The sequence below is a fragment of the Cornus florida genome, unplaced genomic scaffold (assembly GCF_030987335.1).
Source record: "Cornus florida cultivar Cherokee Brave unplaced genomic scaffold, ASM3098733v1 CherokeeBrave_3.0.0_Hap2_Chr08, whole genome shotgun sequence".
Classification (NCBI taxonomy): domain Eukaryota; kingdom Viridiplantae; phylum Streptophyta; class Magnoliopsida; order Cornales; family Cornaceae; genus Cornus; species Cornus florida.
The window spans coordinates 6,306,456-6,333,469 of record NW_026775578.1 but is presented as its reverse complement, the minus strand read 5'-3'; the positions used below and the strand labels follow the sequence as shown (position 1 = coordinate 6,333,469).

Here is a 27,014-nt window from a genome sequence, read left to right as displayed (position 1 = left end):
GTTACACTAATGTTTGTGAAATTACTGACACGGACACGACACATTCATAGAATTGTCCTTATTTCTATTCGGTCTGCATAAGTATTAAATTAGTGTAGAAGGTTTGGAAGCTAATCAAGTGGGACCCTTAAAAGGAATTAGTTTCGCCAGTTCAGCTGAAGGGTGGTTTCGAATAATGTTTCATTTGGGGGGGCTTTAAAAAAGAAGCAGACTCTTGATATTGGATATAGATGCTTGCTTAATGGGCTATGTTCTTTGGTTAGATGGAAGGATGTAGTGGAATTCTTCATGTGACATGCTTGTGGGACTTGGAAATTTGGGTGATTGATTCCTTTAAAAGAGCGTGTGGATGTGTGATTTGGAGGTCGTATTGAAACTAGATATATATATATATATATATTATTTTATTATTATTATTTTTTTTTGTTAAGTAATGGAGCCATATAATATTCATGAAACCAATTATAGAGGATGTTGGTGGAGGTACTAATTTAAGCTTGATGTCACCAAATTTATGGCATTGCAAATAATTATTGCAAGTTAGTTCTAATTAGATGGTTGCAAGTTGATATGTTGATTTTACATTGTTCTCATAATTGATGGGTAGCCACACCTTTTATGTGGCCTCCTTTAAGCAGTTTTCTACTCCCTTCAAATAAATAACATTTTTGTTTTTATATTTCCATCAACAGGAGCATTTAGGCAGGGATAATTTAGCTTTTACATTTTCACTTAAGGTGAGTCAGTTTTATGTTCTCATTTTATTTTTATATTTGAGCTTACTTATAAGTTGCTTTCACAGAATGCTATATAACTATATAAGTTGATTCCAGTAGCTGGGATTCTGTCAATTACAGTGACAATAACAATTTCTTGAAGTTCCTTCTTTATTAAGATGCCATATTGGCTGATCTTTTATTTGGTGTATACTTTCCCTTTTTATCCTCGTGAATGTTTTTCCCTACTCTTTTACATAAATTTATATAACAACACTATTGTTTAAATTATTCCATGGTATTTTTTGTTACTTTGAAAATGTTTTTCTGCAGATGCTGGTTTTTTGGATATATTTTATTTAATGTATACTTCTCCATGTATGCTGGTTCTGGAGATTCAGTTACAGTCTCGGAATAAAGTGTTGTCAGTCATTTATTCTGTTTTTAGTATACTTTCTTAGTTCTCCACCAGCTGCTGGTTTTGGTATCTTTTATTTAATATGTTCTGTCTTTTGTTATCCTTGTGAAATGCTATTCCCTTGGCAATTGCATTTTTTGGTGCACTGTTGAAATAGTAATTGTACAACAACATCAACAACCAAGCCTTTTCCCAATTACTTTGGGTCGGCTACATGAATCCCATGTTTCCATTCCACTCTAATTAAGGCCATAGCCTCAGTCAATCCACATTCTATCATATATCTTTTTTTACTAACTCTACCCACATTAACTGGACTGAAATGGTAATTATAGTTTAATTATTTTGATATTTTTGGCCCTGCAATTACGTCTCCATGGATGCTGGTTCTGATGATCCAGTTATGTCTTGGAATGATTTCATATTAGTCTATCATTGTCGAGATTACTGCCCTAGCCTTGTCTTTGAGTAGTATGATTCCTTGGTTTTGGTTCTGGGGTTTTTTTTGTGCATGCATGCATGCGTACGTATATTGCACTGCCAATAAGATTGGGATGTGGCAGTAAGAGTTATTAGAGTTATCGAATGTAGTTTACTATGTGATTGGAAGAAAAACATCACGAAAGACACAACAATTACTGCTTATCTATTTGCTGGAACTAATCAGGTTTTCTCTGGTATTCTATGTTCTACAGTGTACTTAATTAAGAATATAGAGTTTACTGGAGCTAATTGTGCCAAGTGATTTCTTTTCATTTCTTTTGTGAAAGAGTAAAAGTTATCTGATATTAATGTATATGTAATATTGTTTCATTTTATTAGAATGGTTTTACTTATTTTCTCTGCATACATACATATATATATATATATATAGTCTAATTTGTCATTTTACCATCTAAATTTATGTTGGAACCGATTGATAATTTATTTAAACTGTTGATCATTGGAAATGAGTACAGAGTAGTGTTCTCTGTGGTATACGCAATGTCACCATGTGAAGGGGGTATCAAACTTTCACCATGAAGTGTTTTCTACTTCTAATAGGCCAACTAAGAAACAATTTGACTACAACGTCCGGGAGTCAATTTGAACTCTAGGCCAACAGCCTTCACCATGTGAAGGGGGTCTCCTCTCACCAAAACCCGATGGTAGTAAATATAAGTTACTGTGAAAAGGAAAAGCATATGGTGAAAATTTGCTGTGGACAAGGAGTTCATGAACTAGGGCGGGTAGAACAGTCCCAATCCAGTACCACTTCCCAAAAGCTAATAAAAGCTTCGTGAAGTGTTGTCTACTTCTAATTGGCCAACTAGGAAAGAATTATTTCGAGTCCATAAGAAGTGATCACCTCCCCCCTAGTTCTTGATTCAAGTGGGTAGGGTGTGGTTGGTATGGTTAAAAGAAATTGATTTGGTAGGGCAACATTAAGGTCTCTTTTGACATAGAATGATATCAAATATATTTATTTATTTATTTATATTATTATTATTATATGTAGAGGGCAACATTAGGGTTGCGTTGGGATTTTGGGTTGTGATTGGAAGAGGAATTCGTTTTGCTAGGCCTTATTATTATTATTATTATCATTATTTTTGAGAAAAATGACACGTTCTTGATCTCCTATTGGTGCCATGCCATTTATGTATTTTAGCGCTTAAATATTAGGACTAGCAAAAAAACCCAAACATTATGACTGCTAGAAAGAAGATTAACATTCCATTAATGTATTTTAGCGCCTAAATATTAGAACTAGCAAAAAAACTAAACACTATGACTGCTAGAAAGAAGATTAAAGATAAGAATTGGTAAAGAAAACATATCTAGAGGCGGCATTTCTTGTAACTTGGTTATAGAATGATGTGGATAATGAGATATACCAGTAGTAGCAGATGGATTTTTGGGGAGAGGATGTTAGTACTTAAAATCATGCCTTTTTCATTAGGGGATAGTGGTAATGGCATACAGGACGCCAGTGTCTAATTTTGGAATTGTATCATATTTTTTTCTTAAATTTCTTAGTGAAAGTGACCAATTGAGGGATTGAGAGGCCAGTTCAGGTGTCTTGATGGGAGTTCCTAAATTGGCTAACAACCATTGGTAGGGTGCAATGGGAATATAAATCTAAAGGGCATGTTGTTTAGTATGAAAGGATGCCTTGCTTAAAGTTCTTCATCAGTTGCATAATGTGTGTATGTGTGGAATCTTGGGGAGGGTGGTTGGGGTGGCTTTATGGGTGTTTGGCGCATAAATGCCTAACAGCCAGTGGTAGGGTGCAATGGGAATATAAATCTAAAGGTCATGTTGTTTAGTATAAAAGGATGCCTTGCTTAAAGTTCTTCATCAGTTGCATAATGTGTGTATGGGTGGAATCTTGGGGAGGGTGGTTGGGGTGGCTTTATGGGTGTTTGGCGCATAAACGCATGATTATTGTGATTGTAATGGCAGTAGATGTTGGCTAATGTAATATGATTTTGGGGCATTTTGGAAAATCATAGCCTGTCAATAGTTTGAAAGCTTTTACTTACCAGGTGGGGGAGTTGAAAGAGGGGATGTTTCACATTGTAGGACTGTCAATAGTATGACTTGAGTTTGGGAAGACCACGTGAAACTGCTGCTATTCCAATCTTTCCCAAACCCGGAGTGGTTAGGTGTAACGGGTCAGTTGCTTGCCATCCAACCAAAAAGCTTAAAGGCCTGTTTGCTAGTGCTTTTGAATAGTACCGAAGCGCTTCCAAAATTGAGGCCAAAATCGGAAGCATCAAAATGATGCTTTTGTTTGCTTCCGCACTGTAGCAAAGCACTATTAATTAATTAATTAATTAATTTATTATTATTTTTTTTTCCTTTCTAAAATAACATTTTTAACTAACCATTCAAATTTTCAAACTTGCAACACTTTTTACCAAACATGTTTTCATGTTTTTGCTTCTAAAAATCTTGTAACAAATTTACGTTACCAAACAAGCTTCTAAATAGTGTTGAACACACTCTAAAAGTAGAAACATTGCTTCTGCTTTGGGTCAAAGCAAAAGCACAAAGCAACTGTGGTTGCCAAACGGGCCCTAAGTTGTTAAATGGTGCTGCCTACCGAAGGACACCCAACCCAATCCGATGGGAACCCATGACATTCTCCCTCACTTGAACCCGCGACATCCTTGTTGCAATCGGGCTACCCCTCCGGCGGGAGGCCTGGACACCTCCGTGTGGGCGTTGGGCATGACATTGGGATAAGGAACTGGGTTTGCTCTGATACCAACTATAATGGGCTTGCCATCTAACCCAAAAGTTTTAAGCAATTAGGTGGTGTTGCATACTCACCCTATAAGTCCTTCTCTTCATAGGGCTCCGATGTGGGACAAAAACTCGTAATATTTTCCCCCACTCAAACTCATAACACCCTTGTTATGGTTGAACCACCCTACCTATCCGTCCACTCTAATTGTGGAAGGACCCAGTAACGTAACGACCTGGCCCTCCATGTGGGCGCTTGGCATGACATTGGATCAAGGATTCAGTCTGCTCTGATACCACTTGTAATAGGTCGAGTGCTTGCCATCTGGACCAAAAGCTTTAGGGCCTGTTTGTTTGGGCTTCTAAGCCCAGGAAGTCCTCCAATAATAAAGAGTGTTTGGTGAAGTTTTTGAAAACGGATTGACCAAAGACAATAAAACATGCTTCTTGATTGACTTCCTGCAAAATAAATACAAAATTCCCATATTTGTTCGATAGTTAAACCTATTTCTGGATTCATTGCAAACTCTTCTCTCTATATATCATCTTCTCAGTTGGTTCTCTCCCCAGGGAGCAAAATTTCTGGACACAATCTGCCTCGTCTTATCCTACACAGTCTGAATTCACGGATCTTTGTTGAAAAACAGATTGTTGAGAAACAATTCAACAAACCTTCTTTCGACCTATCATCGATTGGCAAACACAGATTTCATCTCTAGCTAATTGGTAACATGTTGGCGTGAAGTATCCTCAACTCTGGTTCAAGCATCACCCAAATTTGTTTGTTAGTTAAACCTATTTCTGGATTCATTGCAAACTCATCTCTTTCTATATCATCTTCTCAGTTGGTTCTCTCCCCAGGGAGCAAAATTTCTGGACACAATCTGCCTCATCTTCTCCTACGCAGTCTGAATTCACAGATCTTTGTCGAAAAACAGATTACTGAAAATCAATTCAACATTGATTTGTTTATGGGAAATCTGTTTTTATCCTTGTTTCAACCTATCATCGATTGGCAAAAACAGATTTCATCTCTGGCCAATCGGTAGTATGCTGGCGTGAAGGATCCTCAACTCTGGTTCAAGCATCACCCAAAACCCCATGAGAGTGATTTGGTCTTTGATCTGATCGATTAAATCAATAACTATACACAAAATATAAGTATATATATGTGTGTATATATAGAGAGAGTAAGAGGGTTGGAGAGGGGTAAAGAGAGAGTGCAAGGGGGCTCCAAGCATGAGCCTTCATTAGGTGGTGGATTTCATGGATTTATATGCACTGGTGTTAAAAAGATGAAATTTATGATCAACCAATCTTAAGAGTTCATTTAGAGATTGAAAAAAAAAAAAGGATGAAAATGAATCTACAAACTTCAATCAAGTTTCAGTGTAATGGATTGGAGGATCTCTTCTTTCTGTATGTAGTTTTTCTATTTACTTAATTCTCATTTTATTGAATTTCTTCGTATTTTCTCTTACTTTTTTATGTTGCAAATAGTAATGATAATTTAAAAGTTCCATGGAAATGGTGGTACAGAAGAGATGGGTTTGGATGGAAATGTGGTACACATGAGATGGGTTTGGGTGAAAATGAGACGTAACGAAGATGGGTAATATTGTCAAGCAAACATAATCTAAACATTAAAAGACACTTGTGAAACACACTCACCAAACATCCCTTTTTTTTTCAAAAATCTCTAGCAAAGTTACTTCTATGAAGCCCTCATCTAGAAGGAACCTATAACACTAGGTGCCTTTGAAATCTGAATGAGTGGCAAGAGTAGAATAAAGGGTGAAATGAGTAATATTTCTGGGATGGGTGACATGAATAGAATGGAGGGAATGCGGCGGGATCATTTGCTAGAATAAAGTTTGGTCAATAATTTTGGATATATTTAAATAGTCATATGGACTCTTTTAAGTGCAGACGAGCCTTCTTAAGAAATGGGATGCAAAGCCATAAGAAGGAGCCCTAGGGTAATAAAGAGGATGTTTTTCTTACAGAGGAAAAAGTGCTTGGCTATATCACATGACAATAGCAAACATCAATTGGAGCTGACTATGTAGGTATGCTCAGACTCAAAAATTAGGTTGGATAAGGTTTTGTCGGTTTGAGTATCCATCATTTTAAGGAGATAAAATGGAAGGTTCCTTCCTATAAGAAGGGAGATTTGATGGAGACTATTAAGAGGTGCATTGCTAATAAGGTGTTTGGTATTTATCATCGATAGAGTTACTTTATGTATTAAAAATCATAAGCATCTTTGTGCTACGTTATGTTGTTCTTCAAAAGATAGTTATTTATATATGTATTTTCTTGTTACCTTTTGCTTTAAGCTCTGACGTAAACTTGTTGAATTGTGGAAAAACTTGGTCTAGGCACTTCAAATTATTCTTAATGTGTTTGTCATGATGAGAAGGTATGCTAGATTTCTTGGCATATTCATAATTGGTAATATTCCTTGGTGAGAGAGTTTTGTTTTGGTTGTGTTTTGATTGTGTCTTGTAGCACATGAATTTGCCCGAGATACAATATTAGTTAGTTTCTGAAGGGATTCTATGTGCCTTTGTTCAGGGGGCAGACAATGCGACACTTTATGGTGTTTGCTTACATGTACAAGAAATTGTTCAGAGATCACCGGCTAACTTAAGTGCCTTATCACCTCTTCCCCAATCATCTGGAGGATGCAGTCGTTTTTTGGTTTCTGCACCTCGCTGTTATTGTGTTTTAACAAGAGTTCCTTTCTTTGAATTACACTATGAGATGTTGAACAGGTTTGCATTAATTTTGTTATTTTTTTGTGGAAGACTCTGTAATACATAAGCATTCTTTCTCTTTAATATGCATAGACATATTAATTTGTGAAATGTACTTGCACATTTCTGTTTGTTGTAATTACTTGGATGCAGCATCATTGCGGCAGAGCGTCTAAATCGGATTACCCAGTTTGTTAGTGAAATGACTTTTACTGATTATATCCCCTCAGTACCCAAACTACACGATCAAATGAATGAGAACATTGATTACCCATTCAGGGATTGTTTTACGGATTGGACGGCTTCTGCAATTCCCGTTGACAGTGCAGTAGCCCTTGCTGCTGCCGCTGCAGGCATTATACCAGGTGATGAGGTCCGGTCCTCTTCATCAAGGCAAGAATCTCAGTCTCCTGAAATTGTTACTGCAAGTGAGGCTTCAGTTCATATCCAACCAAAGGAAATATATAAATGTGGCAGAAAGTATTTGCATTATTTTGATGGTTATGCATCTGAGGCCTCAGTAAATCGCTCTGATAGTTTAGAAAGGATCTGTGGAAGTTACGAAAATGGCCAAACTACTCCGGAGATCGGAACATATGCCTGGCCTAGGAGCCGTACACTGGAGCGTCTAGGAAGTTCTGAATCCTTGTTCAGGTGGTATTCTTATCATCCACAAGTAGTTGGGAAAGTGAGAGTTAACTTTTTTAAAAAAATTATTTTTTATCTTGCTTTATTTCTTAACGGAATCTATTAGTATCGGAGAATTATGCTTACTAGTCTTATTTGGATGAAATTTTTATTAATCATCTGTTTTTTTGCTTTTAAATGTCGTTGGCTTCTCTTTGGTCATTCATGGCACATATTACTCAATAAGTATGTTGTTGTTAACCATATGTATTCCTCTCTTTTGGTATGATTTCAGTTAATATATTGTTGGCTTTTTGGCAGTTCAGTGAAAAGCATTGGATCGGAAGATGAAGACGATGAAATATTTTTAAGCCATGAAAAAGATGCTGGGGATAAGATGATATTAGAATGGGCTAGGGTTGGTTCATATGCTTTCAAATTTATTTGATGTTGGTGACATTTGATTTCCATTTATCATTATATTTTGTCATCTCTATTACAGGAGAACAAAAATGATCTGCTACAGATAGTTTGTGGTTATCATGCCATGCCTCTTCCAGCCCGAGGAAGCATAGTAGTTTTCCAGCCACTTGAGCATCTTCAGGCCATCGCGTATAGGAGGCCTCCAGTTTCTGCTCTTGGCTTAAGTGAGAAATATCTAGATCGAAAATTGCTGGATTCATTAGAAGCTGCCGAGGTATGAGGTTTGGCTATTGTTAGGATTTGCGCATTTTTTTTTTAAACATATCCAGTCAAGATTGCTAAAAATGGTGAAACATTACAAGGTTAATTTGAAGTTAGCTGGTGCCGAGGAAGCTGTTGCACTATCAATATGGACAACGGCAACTATTTGTCGAGTTCTTTGCCTTGAAAGTGTAATCTCTTTTCCAGCAATGTAATCTAAGCTCAAGTTAATTAGTTCCTATGTCTTTTAATCATGTGAATTAAATGATCTGTCAAGTAACAAAGTGGTTGATATCATATTTAGTCTCACCTGTTTTTTGCAATCAATTTGTTTAAGATATATATATATATATATATATATATATATATATATTTACACGACTAGGAAGTTTTTCAATTTAAGCAAAAAGAGTTAATTACAAAAACGTTACTTGAGAGCCTACGGTTTCACATTCCTTTGCTAGTCTTTTTTGCCCCCTTGTGGAAACATGAAATTTACGCTTGAATAGAAGCAGAACCTTTTTTTTTTTCTTTCCAAATTCATCGAAGATAAGAGTGCTATCACGTTAATTAGTGATGGGACAATTAAAACCCAAAATATGACACCGGAGATTTATTGTGTTTTATATTAAGCAAAAGATATATATATATATATATATATATATATATATATATATATATATATAGATATATGGCATCTTCTTGCTATCTGTTGTTAGTTCTTCTGATATTTATTGTACTTTGTTGCCACCAACTTGCTTATAATTTATAATAAAAGAATACAAGAAATTTTAGTAAGTACAGATACATTATTTGAAGGTCTTAAACAAAATACTCAAATAAATAAATAAATAAAAGCTTCTAATGTCTTGGCTTAAGTGAAGGTGAGAAAAGTAGCTCACACAGTGAATCTGATTGGTTGACAATACCATATTCAAGACATGTCTTATGTGGAAATTTTATTTTAAGTTAGCATAAAAATTTATGTCCCTAGTTAAAGGGGTTTTTCTGGTGAAAAAAAAAAAAAAAAAAAAACTAACATATATATATGCAGCCTACAAATAGAAAGAAAATATGTTCCTCTCTTGATAACAAACAATATTAAAGTTCTCCTAAAAACTAATTGTTAAGTAACAAAAATATCATTTATCTACTGTGTTACCAAGATGGTTTCTCAAAAAAATTTAATTTGTTGGGGAAAATATTATTTACTGCAAGTGATTATGTGGTTGATAGTATTTATTGGATAGGGATAAATGTTCTGTTGCCTTCTGTTAGTGCTATGTAGCAACAATTTTTGGAGCAGATTTGTATATTTATCTCAGTATATTTAGTCAAATATTAATTTTTTTCCCCAACTTTTCTCTCAATTGCTTACTGCCACTTTAGAATTACTACAGATCAATTTTTTATTCATCAGAAGGCTCATAAATAGTATTTAATGAAATGGGTGATTGTAGTGTGACTAATAGCCAATTCATTTGAATCCCGTGAAAGCAAAGTCGATTTTATACTTGATGCTATTGAAGAATAGAAGGTTAACTGTGCCAAATCACATATACAAGGAGATAAATGCTTTGTGGCAAGATACAAGTTTTGCAACATCTAGGAAGACTTTCTTTTTAATCGATCCACTTGATGTTAAGATATGCTGAACTAGATTTTTTATTTTTTTATTTAATTTTTTGAATTTGGAGGAGAGTTTGAGTTAGACATGTATTCGTTAAATCTGATGCTTTCATAATTTAAGAATGAGCACATCTCATTTGATCTATGTTGAATTGTAAGTTTCTATAAGGGAAACAGAGGTAGAGCCCAGAGGGTGCTAAAAACTAGGGGAGCACAAATTTACTGGCTCAATTGTGACCTGAACCAACCTGGCCTCCATGGGTTGGATTGGTTCCATAATGATTGTCTTGGTTTGGTTCCTGTTCCAAATTATTGGAACTGTGTCAACAGTCTATGCCGGTTTAGTGCTGGGTTTAGTGCTCGGGTTATCTGAAATTCTGAAACAGCCCAACACTGAAACGTCAAAACCTATATATTCAATAAACATGATGAGAGGTCTTTGTGATTGGAAGTGAAATCTTATTGTCATACTCCACACGCAGTGGCATTAAATATTAGGAGAGACCCTAAATTTTCTTCATCTCTGTCTTAGCCACCTAGTTGCTTTCTCACTTCTAAATTCAAAACTACAGGCGTTGCTGTTTAGGGATGTTTCTCTTGGCCTCTCACCTGTCATTCTCAGTCTCAGATCTGAAACATTTCCAAACTTCATTATTATTCTTTCTTGAAGGTTTCCTTTAAGATATTTAACTATGTATAGAACAGAGCCTTCCCTCTCCTTTTCTCTATCTATAATTTTTTTACTTATGTCTTAGATTCTTCTTCTTTTTTACTGAGGATTTGTTTCTCTTCTCTCTCTCTCTCTCTCTATATATATATATATATATATATGTATATATATACCCCTCTAAAATGCAAGGTATGATTTTCAAACTTCAATTTTGACACTAGGGTTTTGATGCAAATATTAATGATGTCTTAGAAAGTGTCTCGAAGAAATCAAAGAGTCATTCTTGTTTTTTAATACTAAGTAATAATTAAGCTTTGCAATTATGAAGAGATTACTTTGGAAAATGAAAAGCTGTTATTAATGCTGAATGGGGATTCCAAAGTCTATCTATGGAAGATTGCATGTCATTTTTGGTTGTATTATAAAAGAACAGCCCATTTTCTCTTCTGTAACTAGTCTTTATCAGTAATATTATCAGTTTGTTAACTTTTCTTTTGGCTTTTCCTAGATTTCCCTTTATAAATCTAGTAGGCTGCAATGGTGATCGGAGTGATTCTAGTCCTTCTTACTGCTGTAGGAGGATTACTTTCGAAATTCTGTTTGCTGCAAAGTTTTTATAGTTCAAATGATCTTCATATCTGTATGCTTTAGAAAATTTTGTATTAGGCACAATACTTGGCTGGAATTGAGAACCAACCAGGCCTTAACCCAGGCTGTTTTGATTTAGTTCCTTTGCCTGTTTGGTGGTTCTGTACCATTTTTCAGAAACTGACTAAGCTTGGTTAGCTTTTGGGATTGGCTTTTACATGAACCGTGTGCACCACTAGTTAAAATGAGCAAGTGTCAGTGTTCTTGAATGAACAAAATAGCTAAAGGAGAATTTTGTTAATGGATCAATAGTCCCTTTACAAGGCTGTTAGAACTTCTATTGATAAGAAAAGAACACTATGAGTACAAATAAATTAAATAATATCAAATTCTAGATCGTTAATATCTCTAATTGTAACTGCACTATAACAAATGAAAAAGAAAGATAAAAGGTCAGAACCTCTACATAATAATGTTATCATAGCATGATGATGTGGCACTAAAGTAAGGTGAACAGTTCACGCTATAATACTGCTACAGTACAACATCGCTTCAGTAATTGTTTCATTTCTTTTCTCCTGCATAACACTTTTATTTTTTTCCCCTATCATTGCAGACTTTTCAGTTTAAATATGTGAAAGAACCATTTAGTATTAGTATTTTGAACATTCCGGTTTATATGTTGCAGCTAATGTGGTCCATGTGTTTTCATATTGAGTCTGAATATGATGAATAATGCTTCTTCCAGGTTCTGGCATTGCTAGCGGGGGTATTACTGGAAAAACAAGTGGTAGTAGTGTGCCCTAATCTGGTAATTTTATTTCAGAGTAATAATGTCAATCTGGAGACTGTTGATCTCCTTGTTAATGTTGGTTTTTAGACATCATGAGCAAGAACTATTTTGCAAGTCCTAGGAAATAACCTAGTGGCAAAACTCTTACCTCACATCTTGGAGGATGGGAGTCCGAATCTCCTTGGAGCCACCCCAAGGGAATTTTTTCGGTAATTGTCAGATGCACGTGGCAAGGGAGGACTAGATGTGCCCGCTGGTAAACTCTGGGACTTGAGAGGCCCGACACCACCATCATCGACAAAGGAAAAATAAACAAATAAATAGAAAAAAATTTCATTCGTCTTTTTAAATCACAAATTTTAATCCATGCAGGGTGTTCTATCAGCTATAGTGCTATCTCTTATTCCCCTGATCCGTCCATTTGAATGGCAGAGCTTGTTACTTCCAGTAAGTACTTTAACATTTGGCACGCTGCTTGTCTGTTTGAAAATTTGCAAGCCAGTAAATGTCATTTGAACCTTGACAATTTCCATAAATTTGTTAAACATGTTTTCTTCCTCAAAACATAATTTAAGTCTAGATATTTTGCCCATTGAAATCTTACTTTGTGTGTGTGTCTTCTCCTTTTTTCCTGCCTTTGTTTGTTGTAGTTTTACAAGAATTTCAACTGTCTCTTGGAGATAATTTGATGCTCATTTGCTAATAGTAAATTCCATTAATATGCTCGTGTGTGCTTGTACATGTATTATATAATATATATATATATGGTATTCTTTATGCATGTTGCTTTGGTATGTGCTTGTTCAATAAACTATAAAGCACGACCAAACTTGAATCCAGATGTGCATGCTCACACGTCTGGTCTATGCATGCTTCTGTGTGATATTTTTTCTGAAGAAGATAATAATATTACTTCTTTTGACTGATTAGCTTTTTTCTCCTCACCTTTCCCTTAAAATGCTTATATATATATATATATTTGATTCAAAACTTCAGGGTGATCAGTTAATGCACTGCAAAAGACTAGATTACTTCATCAAATTTGATAGCCTCTAACTGTTAGGATTTCACACACACAATTGGCAAATAGAACAGATAAAAGCGCACAAACATTGAAACATGCAAAATGAGATTTAGTGGTTCGGCAAATTGCCTACGTCCACGGGCGAAGAACGACTATCTTTACTTCAAAACTTGATTACACACTCTTTCTCCTCAAACTCAACACATTTTTTCTCTCTACAATTATTTCTCTTTTTCTCTCTCTCTACTAATCTCTCACACCCATCTCTATTTATAGAGTCTTCACACCAATTGCTTGTTGGACAAGGGTTCACAATTTGCCTACCAAGGAATTTCCATATCAATCCTGCTGAACAACTTCCCAATTTGGAATAGGAAACTAATTCACTCACCGGTTGCGCTTTTTCAGAATGGAATTCTCCGCCAGAATTTGAGCCACAACCAACACTAACCTGCTCCCCTTTATATATATACACATTTTATTTGGACTATCATGAGGAAGGAGCTTTGTTGCACACTAGATTGATGTTTTATTTGGACTATCATCGTGTCCGTGTCCTATCCTACCTGTGTCCTGTGTCCGTGCTTCATAGTCTGCCAGTGTGAAAGGAAACTATTTTAGTTTTATTTTTGTGGTGCACTATATGGCTCTAAAGACCCATTGAGAGGAGGTTGAGATGGGATAGATTGCTTTTGAGTTGGAAAATGATACAGCCTTGGGACGGTTTTACAGTGCCTGTTTATCAGGATCGTTTTTTTCTTCTTCTTTTGATGTTAAATTCTTTACCATAAGGTTCCAAAAAAGGGTTTGAAAGAGCTCCTATCAATTAAAGGTCCTCATATTTTTATGCCTCCAAATATGCCACATGAAAAACAAAGCAACACCCTGGGCTTTCTTTAAAGTCATATGGATCTTTTTGCAGGTTCTTCCAGGGAAGATGATTGATTTTATAGATGCTCCTGTCCCTTTCATCGTGAGTCTCTGATCCTTTTTGCTTTATTCTTGTTTGTTTTATAAATTGAGTGTAAGCTATAATAATATCATTTGTAATTTGCAACCTATTTTGCACCATGGTTGGATTGTTTAAGCTTTGCCATTGACTTGGGAGCTTAAGATTCGCTAGCTTGTTCCAGTGACTTTTATAAACTGATTAGGAAATGTCATCTTTTGCATGGATTTCTTTAGTGAGATTTTAATATAATTGGCATTCTTTCTCAAACCTTACAATATCCCTACAGTGACACTTCCCCAAACAGGTTTTATAGTTTGGAGAAGTACATCCTTGTTAACTACTAAGAACTGATATACTCATGGTGATTTCATTTTCGAGAAGACGTCACAAGCCGCTGTTTTTATTTATAACCTTTTGTGTCCATTGTTTTGCAGGTTGGCATACAACATAAACCAGCAGATTTAAAAACAAAAGCTTCTAATCGTGTTCATGTTAATGTGGTCAAAGACCAGGTTTGTTAGTTCTTGCACCCATCTTTGGTTGTTTCCTTATTAATGACCTTATGGTCAAGTATTTGGTGTCAAGCTCATTAGTTGTGCAATTATTTTTGAAATTTGGCCAGCTGGGATAATCATTAATTGCCCCAGTTCTTCTAAATTTGAAATATGTTGTATATTGTTTCAATGAACCTGGATTAGAAGATTTAGCCATTGAATATATTTTTCCCAAGATTTGATGTATGAAGAATATATTTTTGTTAGTTTGTTGATTTGTTCCTCTATTGTCCCATGTTAATAATACTATCTTTCTTAATGTTATCTCATGTAATAATCATCATTGTAATTGCAAGGCTTATTAAGCTGGGTAACATGCATTGCTTGTTAAACTTGTTATTAGGATGAAACGATGATTGGATATAGCTATATAAAAGTGATATTGTGGCATTGATAGAGTTCAATGATTGTGATTGAGAATCCTAAACATTCTTTTGTTCCTGTTTTGCTTCAGGCAACATGCTATTAGCAAAAATGATATTCTATGCTCACTTTGTTTCGTATTTACACTGCATCGTCTAATTCTTGATACATCGATGTAAGGAGCAAGGTTTCTATGGTTTTCAGTTGTTTCTGGTTCTGTAAAAGAAGTTTCTGATTGTGGAATACATATATTTGCTTTAAGAAAGCGTAAACGAAACTAAGATTTTGTCCCGACTGTTTTAAGATGGCTATATGAATCTTTTCTTCAGGATCTGTTGAAGAATTATCGTATATTTTGTGTGTTGACTGCCTTATAGTAAGTCACCTGAAATTTTCAAAACTAATTATATTTTCTTCCACTCTGTTCGCACAGGTGAAAATGTGTTTGTTGCCTGCACTTCCTCGACATAAAGAGCTTATCTCTGAACTGGGGCCAATCCATGCGAGATTGTCATCTGAAAACTCTACTGCTAAAAAGCGTCCTGTATATAGGTGCAACGAAGTGCAGGTACTTATATGCCGCATTTAACACCTAAGCAGTTCCATGTGTGTCTGTTTCCAGTAGTAGAGATTTCATCTTCATGAAAACATGAAAAGTATCATACGTCTCAGAAAAGTTCAACTTCAATTTCTCAGTAGTTCTTTTGTTTTGGATGTGGAGAGAATTAGTTTTCTTTTTCTCTGTTTGATAATTTATGCCACGGCTGATCTCCTCCGGCCACAGCAAATGCCAGCTGAAAACTAGGGTTCCTTTGACGGAGAGGTCGAAGCCGGGCAAGTGGGACTTGCCACGGTAGTTGTCATAGACGATGAATATGCTTATGTAATAGCAGCTGTTGGGGATGGAGACTATGTAGTAGTTCTTCTTGCCGAAGGAGATGGGGAAGAAGCAGTGTGTTAGGAGTGAAAGAGTTTACGACAAGTTGAAAATCAATTTTGTTTTGGGCAAGCAAAATCAATTGATTGTATAACAATAATTTAAAATATACCATCTTCCATATATACATAGGAATGGAATTAACGGGTATAATTAATATCAATAGGGTATTTAGGTCTTTTTATCTTATTATTTAGGGTAAAATAAGTCTTTTGACAAAGTCAAAGGGTATGCAAGTCATTTTACATGGTGTTGGAGATCTAACGCCATGTGGAGGTAACAGCAGGGGGTGTTTGTGTAAGACGGAGCAAACGTGAACCAGTCGCCAAAATTTGCATCTAGCTAATATAAGGGGCAAACCTCAAGGGTGTCGTTGTAATTAACCTTTATTTTATTTAAATTGGGGGGAAAGAATATTACTTTCGTTAGAGAAGTTTCAATCTTCTAGCAGCCAAGCATTAAAAAGCAATTTCGTAATTCCCTGCAGCCTTGTCCTCAGATAAACGGAGCTTTCTAGAGTGGTTTTCCTCACTTTGATGTCTGTGTTGTGCTCTCTTTTAGTGTATTGCATCCCAACCTTCATATATGAATTTTAATTTTTACTCATCCTTTACTCAGGCAATAACATATGTCATAATTAAGCATGCAGGCTGAAGCTGCTGCACAATTTTTGACTGTCATGAGGCACTACCTGGAGTCACTTTGTTCAGATCTGAGGTCTCATACAATCACTAGCGTACAATCAAACAATGACAGGGTTAGATGAACTAGGTCACATTTTCTCTTTTCAAATGCTCTAGGATCCAAAAATTCTGGACGCTGGAGATTGTTTTACTAATTACTTGTATTTGCAGGTTTCTTTACTTTTTAAGGATAGCTTTATTGATTCCTTTCCTAGGAAAGACCGGCCATTTATTAAGGTAATTTACATTATTTAATTTTATTTCTTTAAAGCTTTGATAAATAGTTATCCTCATAATCTTTATTTGTTATATATCAACTTCACCTTTGATGTTTGGACTAATATTAGTTGATGCTAAATCTTTTTTATTACCAAAATGACCTTATCGGCCTTCACAATGTAAATCAATAATGGTTTCTCCCAAAAAGCATTGTACCATGCATTGAGAGACACCCTTGAATTGAAATTCTTACAAGTGATGTGCAATTGTAAAGATGGTGAATCAATCCATCTGATTTCTTACATGCTCCACCTCTCTGTCCTTATGGCAAAGACTCTTTGGAATGATTATTTTGAGTTTCCGGTGGCCTCGACTAATGCTAGTATTATCATATAAATTGCGTTTGGGGGGATGGGAAGGAGTAAAAAAACTTAAGGTCTTTAGAAGTGTGCTCTCCTTGCTTATTTAGATGGAGAGAATTGCTTGTACAAATATTTGACTCTTGTAACTTGCCTTGAGGATGTTATGGAGTCATCACTACCCCTTGATTTTGGGTTCTTATTTTTGTTTTGGGGATGATTTTATCATATAGTTGGTTTTTCTTCAAGTGGTTGGACGTCTTGTTTACCTTTGCACTTCATCATTCATGCTTGTAAATGGGGTGAGATGGGTAGCCCAGTTGGCAGAGGCACTCCCCCAAGTCATGTGGGACCCAGGTTTGACTCACACCCCATCCTCCCCACTCCTTGCCAGGTTAAAAAAAAAAAAAAAAATCATGTTTACTTATAAAAAAAATTTAAAAAAAAAAAAAAAAATCATGTTTGTTAATAGTGTATATTTATTGTAAAAAATAAATAAATGCTAAAACAGTACTTCTCAGTGCTATGATTTTGTTAACAGCATTACTTCAAAGTCATAAGGAGCATTGAATCTATGATCACAATTGGAGAGTCCATTTTGGGGAACTGCTGAGAAATCTTAAAATCTTGTTACCTTTAATTACTATTTGTGTTATGGTTCTTTTGTAGGGCTTACTTTAGCTAATTTTTAAATGAAGAAATGATTTAGCTTGTGTATTCGGATCTTTAAGAATACTATATCGGACTCTTTTAACTGTTCCAGAAAAAGGAACGTGGAAAAAATTATTGAAAGGCAAGTTCAATCTAAAGAATCATGAGTGGAGTAGAGTCGATAAATTTTAGTGCATCAAGATGTGTGTGACATGTACTAATTTCATGTTGTCAAGCGATAAAATTTACTCTTTTTTTCACTTATCAAAAAAAAAAATTTACTCTTTTTTTCAGGCTAATCCATAATTTATTTCAATTATGACACTACATGATGTAAGTGGGATTAGTTAGATAGTTGGTACAGATTCTTTATCTATTTGCTACTGCGGTGTTTTGTTATTTAAAATTTATAAGATGCCAACATGGCATCACTTTTTTGTCTCCTTTTTTCGTATAGGATTTTATTTCTATTGACAATGCACAATTTCTTTGGTGAATGCATGTTGTTGCAATGCTTTCTCTTATATGTCAAATACACGCATATTTGATAATTCAAGTTATTTTATAATTGTGAATAAAACCCTTTCATCTTTTCCTTTTATAACATTATTTCTTCAAAAGGAGGGCCATGTTAAACACCCTGTTACATAAGAATACTATTTTGCGGTATAAAATAAATTAAAAGAAAAATATAAAACAAAAAATGAATATTTAGATATAAATCCTAATGTAATAGGGTTTGGAGATCTGTTAAATGTGACATCTAACACATGCTTACATTTATATATGTACACAAGTCCTTTTAGTAATTTTGCAGAATAAAACTGTTGGGAAAAGGCTTTGTTGAGTTGAGTTCTAGAAGAAAGCTTGCTTCTCTAACGGTTTCTTCTTGAAAAATAAAAAACTAAACAAAAAGCCGATTACATGATGATCTTTGATGATAAAATAATTTCAATGCATTATGTCTTGGCTTGGCTTAGAGAGCTCAAATGAGAGAGACAAAAATGTGAAGGAGCAACATCTGGTCAAGGAGATAGAAGAAATGAGACAGAAGTAGGCGAATAAAGAATCAATGTGTCTCACCTTTTCCTTTTTTTTTTTTTTTTTTTTTTCTTTCTTTCTATTGCTCGTTGCTTCATTAGTTGATAATAGTTCAAAACGTTGTCTCATGTATTAATTTGAATTTTACATGATACCAACAAAGTAATACTGACATATTGCAGTTCACCATATCATAGAAGTTCAATCACTTTTCTAGTGCTACCTTGGTTCTTCCTTGCCTTTATGGGGACTTGAACGGTTGAACCCGTGACTTCTACTTGGAAGGTGAGGAAATACCACTAGGTTATAGCCCCTTGGTCACTAACTTGAGTGTAAATGTGGTCTAAGATTAAATTTTTATGCTAGCAATACATTCGAGGGTCTGATGAATATTTAGGCACAAGAATTAAATCTTAAATCTTAATGGTGGAGATACTAGTGAGTAGCATCTACAATTGAGGCATTAGTTGCTGCTGACTTTGGGTTTTATTTGATTGAAATTACTCAGATCAACTGATATTTGCAATATCTGTCCTACATTGGCAAATGTGTTGGCCCTGACATTCATTTACCCAACTTTTTACTGTAAAATGTTGAACCTTTTTTGGATACACTAAGCATGCACCAGATGAAATTGAAGATTTTGTAATGAACTGAAGTTCTGTTTTTCTTGTTTGTCAAAGTTTGCTGTTACAATGTTTTCATGGAAAGTGCGCTGCTTTTTGCAGCTGTTTGTTGACACGCAGCTGTTCAGTGTTCTGTCAGACTCTCGTCTATCGAGCTATGAGACTGAGTGTTGATTTAAACATGCTGCGAGTTCATTATGCGGTAAAACTCCAAGACGCAAAGCAAGAAAGTTACCAGAGCAGAAACTAGGTAGCGAAGATGAAGGATATGGCTGCTACCATTGGGGCTGGTAATGGCCTTGTACTAATTTTGTAGATTTAGATGCTTTTGGGGGATTAATACGGGCTTTATGCAGCACGAAAAGTTGAAAAGATGATTCTTGTAGCATACATATGATATAAAATGATAACGGTAATCAATTCACAACGATAATCAATCTGTTGTACTGCCTAATGCAAAAGATTCGTCATCCCAATCTTTTAGTGGGAATGATGCTACTTATTAATGATGAGCCTCATTTCAAACCTTTGTCAATGTGAATAACTCTCTCAATATGGCAAGCGATTCTTTCTTTTTTATGGAAGTATTTTTATCTTTGCTTTTGTTGACAGATGCATATCATCATATAATTGGTGCCAAAACATGGCTTGCATGTTGTTTCATAGTGTTATTTCGTACTGGTTGATACAATCATTTGAATAATCCATGCATATCTAAAAATTGTATCGACTGGCACGGAGCAACAAAATTTAGAAGCAGTATGGTAAAAATGGATGCAATTCCAGGATTTTCACCCATGGAACTGATCCGATGGCGGAGATGGATATAGAATATGTTTTTGAAACCATTCGAGTCAAATACGAACATGATATTTTGGTGAACAGAATTGATCATCTGGTGAAGGGAGAGAGTGGTATCAGAGAATTATTTTATGTGGCATTAAGGTAGGCTAAAATGAGAGAGCCGTTTCAATGACAAATATTAAGTAGCACCCTTGTATGGAAATAGAAACAATTTTGTCACACATGGGGGAAACAGGAAAAAAAATATAAAAATAAAAAAATTTAAAATCCTGGAAATGAGTGGTGGTATATCTTTTGGTAGAACTTTTGTTATTACCGTTGTTTTTTTATTTTTATTTTTATTCTCTCTTTGTACAACATATGCACATGGGTGAGTGATGGTACATCTTTTAATTTCTGTACTGTGACGAGGTTCAATGAAGCAAGCACAACTACAAATGGAAACATCTATCACTTGGTATATTGATAATGCAATGCCATTTTGAGATATTTTCTGTATAGCTCTGGCTCACATAAACGACAAAAGAAAGAAATTTTCTGCTCAAATCGTTTAAAATGACTCTTGGACCTGAAGCATCTCTGTACGACTTTGGAATTAATGACATCATGCTGATTGTTAGTGGACACCATTTTTTATCTTCATATTCTTTTTAAGATGCAATTTTGTTAAATTTATCACTTCTTTCTACTTTTTCATGTTTCTTTTTCCATTTTCTACCCTCATTTTCCCTCAACATTTACGATTTCTCTACATTAATTCCATATAAATAGAGTTAACCACAAGAATTCTCTACATTCATATATATGTCAAATTAAAAGGTTATTCTGTTTTCAGATACGTTCTTTATCTGCTTTTAAAACCCATTTCCATATAAAATGAGAAGACGCAAGCTACGCAATCTTGTTAGAAGACAAGTTATGAGAACTGGGAAGGAAAAGCAATTTTGTTCAATAATAATAATAAATAAATAAAGAGCCAAGATTAACATTACTTGTGATACCAGCACATTGTTTTCTGAACACAGCTACTGCATAAAGAATTTTACAATGCCTCAAGCATGGTTCTATCAACTAAGTGACAGGTGAGACATCTCCAAGATCCAGCTGTACAAAAGGGGAAATAATTGGGAACCAGCCAATATAGAAAGAAGCATAATGAAGAAATTATTGTAGTTATTTTGTTTTTGAGGATTGGACAAGTACCATAAAATCGTAATGCCGAAAAATAAAAGTTTCAACATATTCTGATTATTTCTCTTCATCCTCGGAATCAGACTTCGCAAAAAGTGGTTCAGGCTGTGTCTCAGCATATGCTGGAGCAATGAATTTAGGGTCTTTTGCTGCAACATCAGCATATTTCAGTATAGCTTCTCTTGGATCTTCCTCCATCCATGTTTCCTTAATCAAGCCCCCTTGCTGCAAATTGCACTCATAATGTAAGTCTCTGCCACTAGCTTTATCTTTGCAGAATGGAATGGAGAAATAACGGAGACATGCATATTACCTTAAGAAGGTATTGAGTCAGCAAGCTTCCCTTTGTTGTACCGACTCTTCCACCGTGGCCTGGTCCTGTAATGGGAAGTTCAGGCTTATGAGACTTCATTGGGTCTTTCAATATTTTCTCCCGCTGACGCTTACGGCTTGGCTGATCTCTGAATAAGGGTAGTGCATGGGGGTTGTGGATCACTGGCTGTGCTACAAAATCATCAACAGACTTCTTTCTCGGTGCACGTGCAACACAAACAAGAGCTCCTCTATCACTCTGGGATGGATCATACAGTATGTGAGTTCCTCCTTGGCTTTTATCCCCAGCTGTGACTAAGATCTGTATAAACAAACAGAGTAATTCAAACTCGTATTCCCTGCCTGCACATAATTTGTGATGTATGCATCTATAGATAAGAAAGAATGGGAGATAAGGGAAGCTAAGGACTATCATTCAATATGTGCAAATGTTATACCCACCAAAAAAATATCTTGGAGACAAGGGAATAAAAAACAATGAATTTCAAACTAAATTGGAAGTTGACACTCTTTCTCTTGGCACAAATACGTAGAGTAATGTTCAAAAAACAAACAAGAATTTCATCTCATGTTACCTGGTTCAGCTTTGGGTGCCAAGCACACTGCACTACACTACAAGTTGGCGATATTCCAACTCTTGACACAAGTTCAAGTTTTGTTCGATCATAAAAGCATAGCAAACCACCAATTGTGCTATCCCTTTCAACAGATGTTCCGGTCAAGAAGAGTTGCTCATCAGGACTAAATGCAATATTTGTTTGAGCATAATGATTATGAAGATCATCAAACACCCGAAGAGGATCTTTCATTTGGCGCAAATCCCAAACCTAGCACACATTTCATATTAGTGTGAGGCGAAAGGTGTGGCAGTAAATGACACAACATTTCAAAGTAGAAAGTGCACAACACGGTCCTCTGAGCTGCCTTATTACCTTTAGTGAACCATCAAAGCTTCTTGACAGTAGAATTCGCCCATCACTAGAGAACTTAAGTCCAGTGATATCGTCCGAGTGACCATTTTGAACATGTACGTCTGGCCTACTTCCCCATCCAGGTTTAAGACTCCATATCTGTTAAGATAAAAGACAGCAACAAGCAAGTTATAGAAAAGAAGGCAAGTACAAGTAGGATGATGTTAAAAAAAAAAAAGGGCACTAAATTTCAGACCAGCCAGGAAAAAAAAAAAAAACCCACTAATTTTCCCCCATGGTTTCTAGACAATAAATGCCGTAGAAATACCAAGAGATTGAAAGAAGTACCTGTATGGACCCATCTCCTATACCACCTGCAATGCGTTTTCCCTCACGGTCCCAAGCACATGTAGTGACAGGAGTTCTTCCAGGCCTTGCAAGTTTTGGTTTGATAACCTATCAACAGAATGATTATACCAATGTAACCAATCAGCTAAATGTAATAACTTTCCACTATTCAAGACTTCAACAATCTCAATATTCATGCTACAGTGTGTACCCACATGTAGAATCATCCCAAATCCCAACTCATATTCTTGAATATCAAATGGGCATTGAAATAAAATTAAGCAACAAAAAATCCAGTAGATTGTAAGTGTACAACTCTCTCATCAATGTACCATCAATTCTTCAAAGTGTTTTCTTGAAATCCATTCAGTTTTAGGAATTACTGAGACACAAACTACTTGGAGTATGTCATAAAGTTCATCTATGTATAGTCATATATATAGGGAAAGCTAACCCCTACAATAATTGGAGTTGGTTAGCTCTCTCCCCATTTTTGAAGGTCCATAAATGCAGCCCATGGAACAAAGAGAGAGAGAGAGATGCCAAGCAAAGAAAGAAGGATTTGGGGTTGTAGGCAAATATAGATGAGGGCATGGCCATGGTGTGATAGTGGAGAGAGTTGTAATGTACAAAGTTTTTAAAAAAAGTAGTGTAAACTATTTATCAAAAAAAAAAAGTAGTGTAAATTGTAAGAGGCCATTATCCAACTTTAGTCCCTAATACGGGTTGTTGGGAGGGATAGATTTTATTCCAAATCCAACCTTTGGCATTATCTACATTTTCGCACAATAAATTGAAACTAAAAATCACGTTTTCCTTGTTGGCCAAACATGTTTTACACATGCGCTTTCCATTGATGTCCCAACAATTTCATTGAAGGAACCAATCTAAAATATTTTTTAAAATTTTGAAATAACCTTTATATCTGCAGCAGTCTGCAGTCTTTTCTAAAACAAAATGAAAGACGAAGAAAAACATAATCACGTAATTTGTCAGTTTTTTCAAGAAGTTAAACGGAAAATGAATGGTATTATACAACTCTTGACACTGCAAAAATGTCCAGTGAATATAAAAATACAGACCTGCTTTTGACTTTTAAAGTCATTAACGTCCCATATACGTAGTGAACCATCTTCCGATGATGTCAAAATTGTCTCCTTTGTTTTTGGGTGCCACTCCCCACAAGTCAATCCAGATATGTGGCCCTTGGTATTCTTGAGGTCACGGATATACATATCCCCCTTGACGAACTCACCCAGAGTAAGTCCATCACGATCATATATCTAAAATAAATGCAAAGACAAAATTTTCAACAAATGCTTGCCTGCGAGCAAATAAAAACACTAACATGGTAAGTATCTAAAAGTACCTTAGCTTGAGCAGAACCAGTCACACACAGAAATCTGTCCGAGGTAGGACTCCAACTGAGAGTGCGAACTTGGTGCCCTTCAGAAGGTTCAAGCTGTCTAAAGGATTGCAATCGAGCATTCATCCCTTGGAAATCATACATGCGAACTGTGTAGTCATAACTACCAGAAAGGACTCTAGATCCCGAATGATCAACAGCAAGAGCAGAAACAACCTGCACATCACCAGAGAAATACATTTCCAATATTATACCATAAACCATAAGCTTCACAGCCTAAAGTCTAAGCAAAGTGTTCTAATTGGTCTCCATCACCGATGTTGCTTTCTCCTTTCCAAACTTTTCTTCTCACCTGGCAACTCTTTGTAGATTTCAAAATTCTGTCATGAATGTCTACCATGTTGTTTCAGAGTATATATACACAATTATTTCTTTTTAAGAGCAACTCTTTGTAGATTTCAACAGTCTGTCATGAATGTCTACCGTACTGTTTCAGAGTATATATACACAATTGTGTCTTTTTAAGAATGTAATGCGCAAGTATGTACAAGCCACAGTCAACTTCTTCCAAGTTGTCCGATTTCTCCAACATAATTATTAGCAACCAAAATTTTCATCATTGGATAATTATTTGCATTATCCAGTTTTCAATTTCATCATTTTGAGATTGGATAAAGTCTCAGCACTATATCATTATATCTATATTTAAGAACATATTGAAAAGAAACAATTTGCACTCCCATCTAAAAAAGAAAAAGAAAAAAGACACTGGAATGATGCATCTAATAGTTTTGTAATGTAATTATAGCTTCAATAAGTAAATCGGAAAGAATAAAAAGACACTGATTACTGAAACTAAGTAGTTAAAATGATACCTTGGTGTGACCCTTCAAGACAATCTCATTACTGAGAGGTATCCTATACACGTTCTCTTCCCCAGCATCAGAATCCTCTTCCGCATCTGAGTCATCCAATCTCGAATCCAGTGGAGGGCGAAGTGGTCCAATCATCTCGCCGTCGTCCTCTTCATCAACAGCTGCTGGCCGAGGCGGCCCAATCATCTCGCCGTCGTCATCTTCATCAACGGCTGCTGGCCGAGGCGGTCCAATCATCTGATCCTCATCATCAGAAGCAGGAGGCGGCGGACGAGGCGGACCAATTATCACATCTTCGTCCTCTCCACCGTTTACCGAATCCAAAGCAAATGAAGGTCGAGGCGGTCCAATCACAGCATCGCTTGCAAGATTAGGGTTAGGGTTAGGGTTTTTGAGGGAGTCCAACCAGGATTTGGAAGTGGAAGAGAGAGAAGGAAAATCTTTATTAATGTCAGAGAGAGATTGAGAAGATGAGGGGAGGTTTTTTTCATTGTTGGCGGTGGCGGTGGCGGTGGCGGTGGTGGGGCGACGAGTGGCTTTGTGAATGGATTCGATAGAGGTTTGGGGCTTCGATTGCTTACCGAAAGCTAAAGGGAAATGACCTCTCATACCATCGTACATCTCTGCTTCGTCCTCCTCCATTTCTGTTGAATCTGTTCTTGATCTTGAATTCTTAACTTTGATATTCAATTCTTGATAATGAAGTCTTGATTTTGATCTGATAACAATTTATAGTCTTCGGCTTCGTCTCTGCCGCCATAGAAAGCTTTCTGGTCTTTTAATCAAAGGGATGGGTGCATGAGCTCTGAACGGCCCAGGTTCGTAAAACCTAACCCGCTTGTGCTGTCTTTATTTTGTATGATATTGGGCCTGATTACTTACCAAAAATGATTGGGCCCAATCACTAGTTAGGCCTGAATAAATTTAATTCAACCTCCCCACAGAGCAAGGAGCTTTGGAAATATTCAGGACTCTCTTGTATGTTAGTGGGCGAGTCTGATCTTGTTTTATGGGCCTGATCAAACTTGTTGCTTGTCCATTTAAAACCTAATACTAGTATTTAACATTAGTACGTATATTAGCAGTTGCAGGTTAATTTTGTACTCTAATTTAATTTTATTTTTTTAATATTGCTACTATAGTACTATGGCTGGGAATGAACAATATTGATGTTCTTTTTTAATTTGGTTTTTTATTTATCTTGATAGGTCTAAAAGCGAAGCTTAGCTCGAATTTAAGTTGAGTTTGCTCACCTTAGCCATCAAAGATAGACTCTTAAAATCTTACTGTATATAACTGGGAAGGTTCGAGCAGGACATTGTTGACTTATTTCAACCTTATTTTGAATCTTGACGTTGATTGATTTAAAAAGTATAAATGTCCATGAATCCTAGCAACTCTTGCTTATATTGTTTATACATGACTTTTATATTATTACGACCAATTTATAATAAATAATAAAAGATAAGAGGGAAAGAGTGCAACTAAAAATAACATAAGATGAAATTATTAAAAATAAAAAAGTTAAATACAGCAGCCGGAAAGGTGTGCAATAAAAATCGGAGATAGAATTAATGTGACGGACTCTATTTATAGTCCATTAACCGTCCAACCTTTAAACAAGATCCTAAATAGATTGGTTTTGCAAGGTTAAGATTAGCC

The 27,014-nt window shown here is 35.7% G+C and overlaps 2 protein-coding genes across 4 annotated transcripts in view; one reads left to right on the top strand and one right to left on the bottom strand.

Moving 5' to 3' along the window:
- LOC132269098 (uncharacterized) overlaps positions 1 to 20,147 on the top strand; it is a 30,979-nt gene extending 10,832 nt beyond the window's left edge. The window contains exons 6-19 of one of the 2 annotated variants that reach the window (XM_059770129.1): positions 693 to 737; positions 6,943 to 7,142; positions 7,278 to 7,778; positions 8,073 to 8,169; positions 8,254 to 8,448; positions 8,537 to 8,626; positions 12,071 to 12,133; positions 12,488 to 12,562; positions 14,062 to 14,112; positions 14,526 to 14,603; positions 15,442 to 15,576; positions 16,595 to 16,702; positions 16,800 to 16,865; positions 19,645 to 20,147. In XM_059770129.1, the coding sequence (XP_059626112.1) occupies positions 693 to 737; positions 6,943 to 7,142; positions 7,278 to 7,778; positions 8,073 to 8,169; positions 8,254 to 8,448; positions 8,537 to 8,626; positions 12,071 to 12,133; positions 12,488 to 12,562; positions 14,062 to 14,112; positions 14,526 to 14,603; positions 15,442 to 15,576; positions 16,595 to 16,702; positions 16,800 to 16,865; positions 19,645 to 19,698 (1,758 nt within the window). In that variant the 3' untranslated portion in view covers positions 19,699 to 20,147. Of the gene's footprint in view, positions 1 to 692; positions 738 to 6,942; positions 7,143 to 7,277; positions 7,779 to 8,072; positions 8,170 to 8,253; positions 8,449 to 8,536; positions 8,627 to 12,070; positions 12,134 to 12,487; positions 12,563 to 14,061; positions 14,113 to 14,525; positions 14,604 to 15,441; positions 15,577 to 16,594; positions 16,703 to 16,799; positions 16,866 to 19,626 lie in introns of both variants that reach the window. The other variant, XM_059770128.1, reaches the window with a different exon arrangement.
- Positions 20,148 to 21,289: 1,142 nt separating this feature from the next.
- LOC132269099 (uncharacterized) lies at positions 21,290 to 26,162 on the bottom strand. 2 transcript variants are annotated; one of them, XM_059770131.1, is made up of 9 exons: positions 25,353 to 26,162; positions 24,481 to 24,693; positions 24,194 to 24,394; positions 23,112 to 23,219; positions 22,785 to 22,922; positions 22,428 to 22,679; positions 21,833 to 22,153; positions 21,532 to 21,744; positions 21,290 to 21,432 (listed from the first exon to the last, which is right to left on the bottom strand). In XM_059770131.1, exons 1-8 carry the CDS (start codon positions 25,992 to 25,994, stop codon positions 21,577 to 21,579), a joined length of 2,043 nt encoding a protein of 680 aa, XP_059626114.1. In that variant the 5' UTR covers positions 25,995 to 26,162; the 3' UTR covers positions 21,290 to 21,432; positions 21,532 to 21,576. The 2 variants fall into 2 exon arrangements, with proteins under 2 accessions (XP_059626114.1, XP_059626113.1); XM_059770130.1 differs by having other exon boundaries at positions 21,290 to 21,744.
- Positions 26,163 to 27,014: the final 852 nt, after the last annotated feature.

Excerpts from the sequence above, each read along its gene's own strand:
- LOC132269099 (XM_059770130.1), bottom strand. The coding sequence starts at position 25,994 with ATGGAGGAGGACGAAGCAGAGATGTACGATGGTATGAGAGGTCATTTC. Across the intron at positions 23,220-24,193 it reads ACTTTAAAAGTCAAAAGCAG|GTTATCAAACCAAAACTTGC; the intron begins GTCTGTATTTTT and ends TTCTGTTGATAG. Across the intron at positions 21,745-21,832 it reads TGACTCAATACCTTCTTAAG|CAAGGGGGCTTGATTAAGGA; the intron begins GTAATATGCATG and ends TGCAATTTGCAG.